General features: G+C 34.1%; 1 protein-coding gene across 1 annotated transcript in view; it reads left to right on the top strand.

Annotated features, from left to right (window-relative positions):
* The window catches only part of LOC123548496 (leucine-rich repeat and coiled-coil domain-containing protein 1-like), a 373,147-nt gene that overhangs the window by 162,683 nt on the left and 198,338 nt on the right, over window positions 1-12,126 (top strand). The window contains exons 11-12 of the mRNA XM_045335795.2: window positions 2,766-2,865; window positions 7,702-7,820. Of these exons, the coding sequence (XP_045191730.2) occupies window positions 2,766-2,865; window positions 7,702-7,820 (219 nt within the window). The remainder of the gene's footprint in view (window positions 1-2,765; window positions 2,866-7,701; window positions 7,821-12,126) is intronic.

The following is a 12,126-nucleotide window of genomic DNA, read 5'->3' as shown; positions in this document are numbered from 1 at the left end:
CTGGCTGCAGCAAAAAAAAAAAAAAAAAAAAAAAAAAAAATACAACACAACTGGTATGGTAAAAAAACACTTTACTAGTAAAAACACAACACGAAAATGTAAAAAAAAATAGTCTTTGGTTCTTATAATTATTTGATATTTTGATCGATACAACACCATACATTATGTATAATAACAGTATTTGGGTTACATCTTGAATCAGTACACAACCTTAGTCCCAACACTTAGGGACGAAAAATACGCTGAGAAAATACATATCCAAAAACTTATGGTCAAGAAAAATAATCATTTTTCCACATTTTAGGGCTGTCCCAAGATTTAGGGTGTCTCAAGACTTAGGTAAAATACGGTATTCATTTTTTAGTGACAATGGTTTTGATCAGTTGAGTGTTGCTTTGCACAAACAAATCTGAAAGCTTGTTCTTTCAAGTAATGTCCCTAAGTCCTTAATAGCTAAGTACTTACACCCCCGTAATTAGCACAGCTTCTTGCAAAGCCAGAAATAAATGATAAACCAAATACATCTGCTGCTAGGCAAACACATGGATGGGAATTTATTTCTACTTTCTGACCAGGAGAAATTTGTGTAGAAGGAAAACAAGATTGATGTTTGTTAATTCTCTTCTTAGACCTAAGGTGATTAGTGCCTTATTGAGTCTGTACAAATTCTTTTGCTCCTTAATCACGGAGGTTGTCGTAGCTTTAATTTTGGTCTGTATACGCATGAATTTTCTGTAATTTGTCCAATACGTCATGTCATTCATGCCGAGAACCTTTATGTCAGAGTGTCAGACATTTGGGAATTGGCGATTATACCTGTCAGGCTAGTTATACCAGGGGCAGTCGAAAATGTTGCAAAATGAGCATGGGAGTAGCAATAAAGTTACAGTCTGAAATATTTGTCATAAAAATATACTGCTTTTAAAGAAGCTCAGTAGGTAAAGCACATGGCTTCCAGTCACAAGGTGGTACGTTTAACCTTTACCCTGATAAATTTCTAAAATGGACTGGTCTGTCATTCAATTTGGTCAGTATCATTAATTATTCGAAGGAGTGTTCACTGAAAAAAAACTGACTGAATAGCATACAATACAGACCATGATCAACCTGCACGGATGATCTTAGTCTGCACTGGTCACAAAGGCATAATCACTTGCCGCCAGCAGGCTAAAGGTTAAAAAAAAGACTTACTATACTATAAGGCCAATATTGGTCAGAGACTGATTTTGGTTTATTTCATGGTTGCGCAGTTCCACAGAATTAAATTCCAATGAAACAATGGAATTCCCATTAAGCTTTTTTACAGAAGCGGAATTACATGAATTTATATCACCATTAAGGTAGTATCTGAGGCCAAAACATGTTTGATTGGCTGAAGATATTAGTTTAATGTCATTCCTTCCACTACTTCTGAGCCTTGTGGATATTACTCCCAGTAGAATGATGGAGTGTAGTGATGTGACAAATCAGGCTTTTAGGAATCATGAATAGGTAGCATGTGACACAATAAGCAGTTTTTATTCTTGCAAAGTTAGACCACTTTAAAAATGAACAAAGTAAAGCAAGTCTAGTGTATTAAAACTGATTGGTATCCTTATTCATAAATGTGCATGTAAAAGGATATTTTATTACTATAGTAATGCCAATGGGTATTTTGTTCTGAATCAGGAATTAGATATTCATCGTGCAAAGGCTAAAATTATCACTTCTAACCAGTTTTAATTTTTAATCACATTGAAATCAGATTTCAACTTCAGCTTAAGTACCCTTGATACTCTTTGAACATTTCTCATGCCTTAAGTGTTTTGAGGACATGATTTTAACAAGCTTGACCACTGTTTTCATGCTTTGAAATCATTTAATTTTGTGAGCACAAAATTTGTGAGAACATAATTTGTAGATTTAAAATTTTCAAAATAAATAAACAATTTTCTTGTTTGTTGGCACTTATTAATGGATCGCGATAATTTTATTTTAACGGTACTTGGTAAAATCCAAAAACAGGTAAAGCAGGTGTATTTTCCGATAAGTGGTGTTCATTTGTATATTGTAGTAATACTACTTTAGACACGATGCGTCATTCCATAACAGATTTGTAGTCAAGTGGATAGTGTGTTGGATCTCTTTTCTTTTTATGTTTGTATGGTGTAGGTTCGAGCCCTTCTTTTTAAAAAAAGATTTTACTAATTCTATTTTTGCAGGTCTTTTTATATCATCATTTGTATTTATTTTTGCTTTCATTCTTGCAAGAGTTTTCTCTATTCATTTTGCAATGTTAATAGATTTAATATCGATTCTAATATGAGATCCCCTGAAAAAATATTAATATGTACTTAGTATAAGTGCACAAGAAAATCATCATACAAATAGTTTTACCTGCATTCTTCTCCAGGTAAAAACATGTAAAAAAAAAGAAAAGAAAAGTAGCTCGTCCTGCATTCGAACCAGCACCGTAAGCTTACAAATCATACGTGTTAACCACTAGACCACGCCGCTATTTACATCGGTTTTGCGATATAAGATATTTGTCATGTAATGTTTCCACCTGATTCCCTATTTCATTGTTATGGGTTGATCCGGTATTAGTAAATAAAGGCCACAGTTATCGCATTTTGTTAATACTTTCAAGGATTAACATAGCAACAAATCCATGAACAGTTTTCCCCAACAAAAATTAACGATTTTACAGTATTCAGACCATATAATTACTTGAAAATCATGCTAAAGTTTGACTGACTGGTAACATTAGTTGTTGTTTTCTTTAGGATATCATGCAAGAATTGGAAAAAGAAAGAGAAAGAAGATGGAAGGCTGAAGCTGCTGCTAAACGACTGGTAGAACATATACAGTCACTTACAAGTAAAGGTAACATTTCTTAATTTGTATTTTGTAAAGCATCAGTCCAAATATGACATGTTAAATTATGTGAGTACTTTAGCTTTCAACGGTGTGGAATGTCCTAGAATCTTTCAGACATTTTTAAGACATTCAAAGACATTTGACTAGTTCTTCAGACCCTCCACAAACAGACTTGATGGCTTTTATTAGAAGTGGCCATTGTTTTCTTCCATTGAATATATCTTTTGTTAGAGATTAAAGCCAGAGTGTATGAATTTATTGAATAAAGGTCACATTATTTTATCAGCTCACCAGTATTCAAAGGCTCATGATTTCGTCATTCTTTTTTGGCCATCTAACCATAAAGAATTACCTTAAATGATGTGTTTCCGAAACCACACTGATCCTCTATATAATTGTTTAAAACAGAGACTTAGGGCCATATTCATAGTCGCCACTCAAACTCACACTTGACTCAAACTTGGGTAAGTATAACTCAAGTAGGCCTCGAGTAGACCTTGCGGGAGTGTGAGTGGAAGTCGAATGTCATATTCATTAATCCCACTCAATCTTAACTTTCGGAAGGGTAACTCAAGTATTGGTTTCATTGTACACAATATATTTATAGGATTATAACGGTATATATGACAATAACATCAAAGGTATGCAAAAGTGTTAATCGTTATTTTTGCAGATCAATTTGCCAAGTCGGAAGTTGTCGTTTTATTGCCTGTCTGAATGTTTGTCCGTCCGTCTATTTGTTTTATATAACGTATTAATATTAGTATTATTAGTCATGTTAGTAAAATAAAATTTATACTTAAAAATACATGAGTTTTTTTTCCGCTGTATTGAGATTTTATTACAACTGAATAATACTCGTGCCTTTAACTGTTGGTGTTTCCGAAAGCCAGTCCACGTAAATTCCAATCATTACATATATATCATTTGTGAAATAAATGTTTTCGAATGAGATTTGGTGAATATTGTTTTTTTAATGACACATTAAGTCGGAGGGAAATATTTATATTTTTCAGTATGAATTTTCAGATATCTAGGCTTGTAAATATTTGTTACTAGGACGTGTGTTTTTGGGATTGACTGATGAATTTGCCACCAGCATGGATCCAGACCAGCCTGCGCATCGGTGCAGTCAGGTCATGATCCATACGGTTCGCTAATAGTTTCTCCATTCTCAGCATAGATCCTGACCAGACAGCAAACGTACTATGCTGGTTTTCTCATGGCGCGGCTCATATCTTTTATAAAATAAATGTTTCCGTAATGATGGGTTCTTCATGACATTTAATTGTTATATTTTTTTTCTGTATGAATTATTGAAGAAGAAAAAAGAACCGATATCTAGGGTTGTGAAATGTAAATATTAGTTACTAAGACGTGTGTTTCTGAGAGTGACTGATGAGCCCCGTCAGATTAGGTTTAGTAGATGTATATTTGATTTCCTGTATCTATCTTTAACCGTTTTTATTAATTCAACATTCTTTTAATTTGTTTGGTATTTTTACGTTTTCGTCGTCCTCAGCAACATGTATTTAAAATAAGAACTAAATATATTTTTTTCAAAATACCTTGCACAAATATGAACTTTCGCTTTTAAATGACACTGTTATCTTACCTTCAAATTAATTAAATATTGTAAATTTATCATCTAAACTTACATTATGAGACCTTGAGAAACACTCAAGGGTCCCCAGGACCTCCCTTAACATTCACTCACTCTTGGGAGTTGACTCGACTGTCACTCACCTTTATGAATACAAATGGAATCTTTCCTGAGTGAAGACGTGACCGTTAGGCAATTTATTTGAGTGTACTCAATGAGTGGTGTTGGAGTTTTGTCTGTGAATATAGCCCTTAGCTGCTAAGTTAGCTACTGAGCCATTAGGAAGTAGAATGTTAATTGTTTGATTCTTGTACCCATTTGCCCTGTATAACCCTCCATTTTTATTTTATTTTTTTTTTTTTTTTATTTTTTTTTTTTTTTTTTTTTTTTGTAGAATGTACTATTCTGGGTATCCAAAATTTTATATCCAGATAGTGTTACACTTTCATGTCAAGTTTAAACAATATGTTTGACAATTGTGATGATGCCAACACAGTATCTGATGCCTCGTTAAATCTAAGTACACTAAATTTGGAGTACTGTTCAAAAAATATATGCTAGTTAGACACCACAAGCCCTGTACATTATATTTTATCCTGGCACTTGCAGTATTTTCAACCCAATATCAGGGTGCCGTATATCTTTTTTGATATACGGTCAGTTGATATGTGACCTTATGATCGATGTTGTTGTCATAAGAAATTTTGCATTGAAACCATCACCATTGTGTTGGAAATGTCTGAACTAAAAAAATGAGTGGTCAAATAATGGGTTTTTATTCTGAAACGAGGAAGTTATTGCGATTTTGCCGGTGATTACGTTATCATATAAGTGATGTCATTACGAATATGACGTCATTAAAATAGTTGTCGCACACTTTTTTTTATACGCCCGTTTGAAAAACGGGACGTATTATGGGAACGCCCCTGGCGGGCGGGCGGCATCCACAAACTTTGTCCGGAGCATATCTTCTACATGCATGAAGGGATTTTGATGAAACTTGGCACAGTTGTTCGCCATCATGAGACGGAGTGTCATGCGCAAAAACCAGGTCCCTAGGTCTAAGGTCAAGGTCACACTTAGAGGTCAAAGGTCAAATTCAAGAATGACTTTGTCCGGAGCATATCTTCTTCATGCATGGAGGGATTTTGATGAAAGTTGTTACAATTGTTCATCATCAAGAGACGGAGTGTCATGCGCAAGAACCAGGTCCCTAGGTCTAAGGTCAAGGTCACACTTAGAGGTCAAAGGATACAAGAAAGAAAATTTTGTCCGGAGCATATCTTCTTCATGCATGGAGGGATTTTGATATAACTTTGCACAAATGTTCACCACCACGAGGCGGAATGTCATGCGCAAGAACCAGGTCCCTAGGTCTAAGGTCAAGGTCACACTTAGAGGTCAACGGATACAAGAATGAAAACCTTGTCCGGAGCATTTCTTCTTCATGCATAGAGGGATTTTGATATAACTTTGCACAAATGTTCACCACCACGAGGCGAAGTGTCATGTGCAAGAACCAGGTCCCTAGGTCAAAGGTCAAGGTCACACTTAGAGACCAAAGGTCAGATACAAGAATGACTTTGTCCGAAGCATTTCTTCTTCATGCATGGAGGGATTTTGATGTAACTTAGCACAATTGTACACCATCATGAGACGAAGTGTCATGCGCAGTTCCCTTATTTAGAATTACTTCCCTTTGTTGTTACTATAAATAGCTTATATTGTAACTTTTTCATTACTAGTCGTAGGGAAAAATCGAGACCACTTTTCTGTAGTACAACATGCATGCTACATCCAATTATGAGGTGTATTTTGACCAATCTCTACCTGGTAAAGATTTTTGTGAGGACTTACAATTTTTTTTTTTTTTTTAAGATTATCTTCCCTTAGATGTTACTATAAATAACTTATATTGTAACTTTTTTATAATTGACCGTAGGGAAAAAACAAGACCACTTTTCTGTGGTACAACATAGATGTTACTTTCAAATTTTAGGTGTATTTTAATGTATCTCTACCTGGTAAGGAGCTTTTTTGTGGACTTAGAAAAACAAATGACTTACAATGATTACTAAACAACCACAAAATTAAAATTCCATTTGCAAATACAGGTGCTAGAGTAAAGAAATTTGCTGTGACGGGCGTATATTGTGACATTCTGGCATTCTTGTTGTAATATGAATTGCCAAATATCGGAAAATGAAGTAATGACAAGATAAATAGAATAATAGGTTATAAATGCCCAAGATGAAGAAAGTTTATCTGGCTCGGCTCCGGACGTTATCAGGTTTGCCTTCGGCTCACCCAATAACATCCTCCACCTCGCCAGATAAACTTTCTCATCTACGGCACTAACCTATTATTCTCTATTTATCCTACCCTCATATTAGATATAGCACAATATCGGCCTGCCTAATAAATTTTGCTTTATCTAGTCAGTGTCAAGATATCACTTTTACGGAAACTTGAAATCAATTATTTTATCAAAATTTTGCATTTAAATCATCACCATTGTATTGGAAATGTCTCAGCTTAGAAAATGAGTGGTCAAATCAAAGGTTTTTGTCCTGAAACAAAAAAGTTATTGCTATTTGTCACTTTTACAGCACTTCAGCCGGAAATTTTGAAAACAATTTTTTAAAAAGTTATTGCATTTTTTCAGTTTTCCACAAACTGAATTAGGACACTAGCAAACGTCATATTATATGACGTCAAGTCTGCACGCTGTTGCTCTTTCCAATGACTTTTCCCCAATTTTCTGAACAAGTAGGGTAAATAGAATATTAGATTACTATCTGAAAAAATTTAAATTTATTAGGCTCGTCTACGAAAAAATATAAGGCTCGGCAAAGCCTCGCCTAATATATTTTCTTCAACTCGCCTAATAAATTTAAATTTATCAGACAGTAACCTAATATTCTCTATATATTACCATTAATGAACTAATTCACAGTCTACTAGATCATTTAGTAGAGCACCTTGTTTTTATTTTCAATGGTAGAAAAAATCGGTTATCTAGGACAAAGATTGCATGAGGGTGATTGAACTAAATTGGTGCAGATTATGTCATTTATATGATCTCCTATTCTATAATCTTATGTTGTCTTTTTGTGCTAGAACCTACATAATCAAATAAGAGTGTATTAAATTGATTTTCTGTCATATTTCTACCATACTCTGCTGCTAATCAGAATTATGTGTTTATTACAATCTTCATTAATTTCCTGTTTTTGCAGCGAAAGAGGAAGGAGACATGAAGGATTTGGCTATTGATGCAACATCCAGGCTGAAGCAAGCCGTAATGAATGAGCGGGAAATTAAACTGAATTTGCAGAATGAGACCGATAGACTGAAGGTATGATTTGGCTTGAAATGCACTTTTTTGAATTGAACGATAGCTTTTCAGGGCAAGTTTCCAACTTATCTCTCCTATTTGCCTAATTTTCTTAATTAAAAAAAAGTCTTGTCTTCAAATTCAGACAAATTTTATGGTTTCTCTGCAGTACCAACCTGAACAGCAAGCTGAAAATAAAAACATTAGTTTTCTGTGTGTCATGTCAGTAGAGACTAACTATATAGATCTGGCTGATGGTTAAAAACTGTTTTCTGACATTTCTCTAGAGTTAAGTATCATTACATCTCTCTGTTGAGTTACAGACAGATTTGCAGTTTTCTTGCGTTTGCACGTAACAACAAGGAAATTGAATTAAAGACATTTTCTCATAGATAAATTGTTATGGACGCAAAAAAATTGGTTCCTTTAGTAATTTATGTAACCTCCTTCAAAGAAGATTAAGTATTTTGTTTCCCTCATGTTGGTCAGTCCATGGGGTCCATCCTAAATCATTTGGTTTCTGATCATTAACAAGAGAAGTTCCACACAGTCACATTATTTTTTTTGTTAATGGTTTTGTCCTTAATCAAGGACATATTAATTTTAAGCTTGTCTGATATCTAAAAGAAAAACTAAAGTATAAGGATGGGAGGGTGGAACAGCACGCCCTAACACCAGAAAAGTTTGGACTTATTTGATTTAACTACCGGTTTCGGTATTTTGAATACCTTCATCAGGTTATTCAGGTTTTTCTAAAAGAAAAATTAAGAGGCACTTTCATCGTTTGATTTTAGATGTTGGAAGTGGTTCAGTGAACTGTTCTTTAACTCTTAGCCTGCTAAATTTCTAAAATGGACTGGTCCATCATTCAGTTTGGGCAATACCATTCATTATTCGAAGGGGTGTTCACTGAAAATTTTCTGCCTGAGCAGTGAACAGTGCAGACCATGATCAGCCTGCACGTATGTTCGGGCTGATCTTGGTCACAAAGGCAAAACTACATGATGTCAGCCTGCTAAAGGTTAAAACTGTAAAACTATTGCTTTGAAATTTTGTACAGTTGTTTCTCATCATAAGTTGATTAATACGGCTAATCTTAAGAATCATAACTCTCGCTTGCATTTTGTCAAACTTATTGTACATCAGCTTCTTATCATTAACCACTTTATATGGACCTTCACAAAAATTGGCCTGTAACACCCTCCGTTGGACCGTATCTGGGTTGCACATTTTAGGTTGTCAAAAAAGAAAAAAACCTTTAAATAACTTTTAATGAGATGCTTAAAAGATGTTCACTAAACTTGGTCAGCAGTAAGTTCAAAAGGTCAAGGTTCTCCTGAGTGACCCATTTGGGCGTCATGTCTTGCTTATTGCCTAGTGTCAGCACTAACAGACAAGCTTTGGCACATACAGGTGGTGTACATGTACAGTACAACCACCTAAGAGAAGGGCAAAATGCAGTCTCTTAAGGTATTAGGCCCCTAATAGTAATGTTTAATCAAAGCACTGAAAGTACTGGAGGATCGATCGTCTCTGAACAACACTGATTGTACACATTATGTGTAAATATCAGGGGAACCTTTAGTGTACATATGCACACGTAGTTTGACATTAAACCATATAAATTTTGTGAACTTCACTTTTGGTATAGGAACGGATGGCTTGCCTTTTGCATTCAGTAATCATATTTCACCATCCTATGACCTATCACAGCAGTATCTTAATCGAGAAGTAGATTTTAACAAAACTGAACTGAAAATTCAAAGCTTGCACAACAGGTAATATTAAGTTAAACGTACTTTTTGTGAAATCAATTCAATATTTATTTACAATATTATTGTTAAATATAACAATACAAACATATTAAAGCTATGTATATTGTATAGCTTTTGACTTATATATTGTGGGTGAGTGTTACACTATAGTTTTTACATTTCCTTCTTAGTCACCTTTTTATGCAAAGCAGGACTGGTATGTTTTTATCCAGTCTACATTTTTTATACCAGCAGTAAAATACTCTCCACTGGGGCTTGAACCCAGACCTCTTCCTACATGGTTTAAGAAGCATTCTTACATTGAAATATGAAGAGGATTTAGCAAATTGTTGTAATACTTGAAATACAATATCAGAAGAATTCAAAACAAACGTATACACATTAGAATGTATAGTTATGCCTGCATGTATTTTTCTCTATCTATTTTATTTCAAGAAATTGAAAATCATGAGATTAATCCAAAATTAAATTCTTCAACCAAGTGCAAGTTTAAGAAATTACCTATTTAATTATTTTGAAATAGGATGAGAATTCCTCATAAATACTTTTAGGTCTGTTGTGCAGCATTTTTTAAACCTATAGTTCTCTTGTAAAACTAGAAATATTTCAGTCACACTGGTAAAATTCACAAAAATTGAGTTGTAAGAACATACAAATTGGACACTGTCTGTTTTTGGCAATCAGTAACATTAAGCAAAAGCACTTAACTGCAGTGCCAACTGCAAAATTAAAGGTGAACATTCATTCCAAGTTACATCAAAATCCAACCATGCATGAAAAAGAACTTCAATTTGAAATTTGACTCCAAATTGTGACCTTGACCTTTGAGTTAGGAACATAGGGTTTATTCATGTCACATCTTCTCACTTGGATAAACATTCATGCTAAATATAAACAAGATGCATGCAGAAGTTATGATCCGGACAAATCGGACAGATGCACAGACGCACAAACAAACACCTACTCCCAAAAATGATGACTAAGTCCAGCTAGTCGAGCTCATCGCAGGCATCCCATTTCTGTTGTTCAGAAGCTTATTGTTTCTTTTATATTTTTGCTTAATCTGGAATTTACACATGTTCAGTTAAAGTTTACTCAGGAACCAATGCTTTTCTTAAATCTTGTTTCAAATTAAAATTTTGTTTGCACATAAGTATCAATATCTATTAGTAAGTAGGTATCAGTAAGTTTATTGTCACCGGAAAGCACATTAAAATAACTTGACATTCATACTGTTGTATATTTGTGACAGGCAATCTTAACATCAAAACTTTGAAGGATCAGTATAATGGAAGATATAAAGCAAAATACACAGTGACATGTAAAGTTATTGGTTTTATCAGTAAGACGTAAAAAAAAAATTGTTTCTGGTATCCTGACCTACCCTAAATTTTTCACCCAGCCCTAAATTAATGTTTTTATGGACTTTGAGAATATTTTGTTTTAACTTTTTAACAAAAAGATGCAAAACTGCACTTTTTAAGCTTCAAATACGGCCAGTGATGTTGGTAATCAACTTAATGATGCTCTTAAGGCATTACCCACTTATTTGTTTTCATTTTTTTTTAACAAAAATAATTTCTGAAAAGTCTCTCTGACAAATAAAAATAAAAAAAAATTCCGATTTACCTACCCTATTTTTTTTTCAATTTTACCAGAAACAAAGAATTTTTTTAGGCCTAATTCACATGTGAAGGAACAGTAGATGTTAATCGTGTACAGTACATACATAGGTTTAAATCACCAGAATATTATTTGATAACTTTAACATAAATCAAGCAAGAGCTGAATCCCCTTTTGATAAATATAAGTTGCATTTGAATTTATTGCCAATTCCATGAAATAATTGGCATTTAAACCTATACTGGTCCAGTACCTTAAACCGGACAGTGCTTAATAATTTTAACGCTTTATGATCGTGATTTTTTACTGGAATGAACATGATCGAAGCAGACGAACGCTTTGATGCCCAGTTGTCAATAACAGTGTGTATATTTAAGTATTTCCAGAGAAAATTACCTTCAAATATCCACGCCGCCAAATGTAAACATTGTGTGTCTTAGGAGATGACGCTATATAGTGCACGCCAGTTATTTGCGGTGCGACGAGGTACTATGCCTGTTGCAGACGACTCTTTTTCTTAGTTAATTAAAACTAAATGTAACAACATGCTTTACAATTCTGTACAACCCTCAGTATTTATTTAAGAAATTTAAGCGATTTCTGTTATATACTGGATGTCATCGAGCAGCATGTCGAGCTCGTCAGCTGTCAAAAGGACTGGGATCTGCACACGACACTCTGTTGCATTGAGGCGAACATTTATGCCAAATAAAAAAAAGATTGCAAAAAGTTACAATATAAGTTTGTAGTAACAACAAAGGGAAGTAAATCTTAATAAAAATTATAAGTTCACACAAAAATCCTTACCAGTAGAGATAGGTCGAAATACACCTCAAAATCGGATGTAACATGCATGTTGTACTACAGTAAAGTGGTCCTGAATTTTCCCTCTGACCAGTAATTAAAAAAGTTACAATATAAGCTATTTA

This window comes from Mercenaria mercenaria, chromosome 6 (genome assembly GCF_021730395.1).
Source record: "Mercenaria mercenaria strain notata chromosome 6, MADL_Memer_1, whole genome shotgun sequence".
Lineage (NCBI taxonomy): Eukaryota > Metazoa > Mollusca > Bivalvia > Venerida > Veneridae > Mercenaria > Mercenaria mercenaria.
The sequence above is the reverse complement of the archived record's forward strand: the minus strand, read 5'-3'. Positions and strand labels throughout refer to the sequence as shown.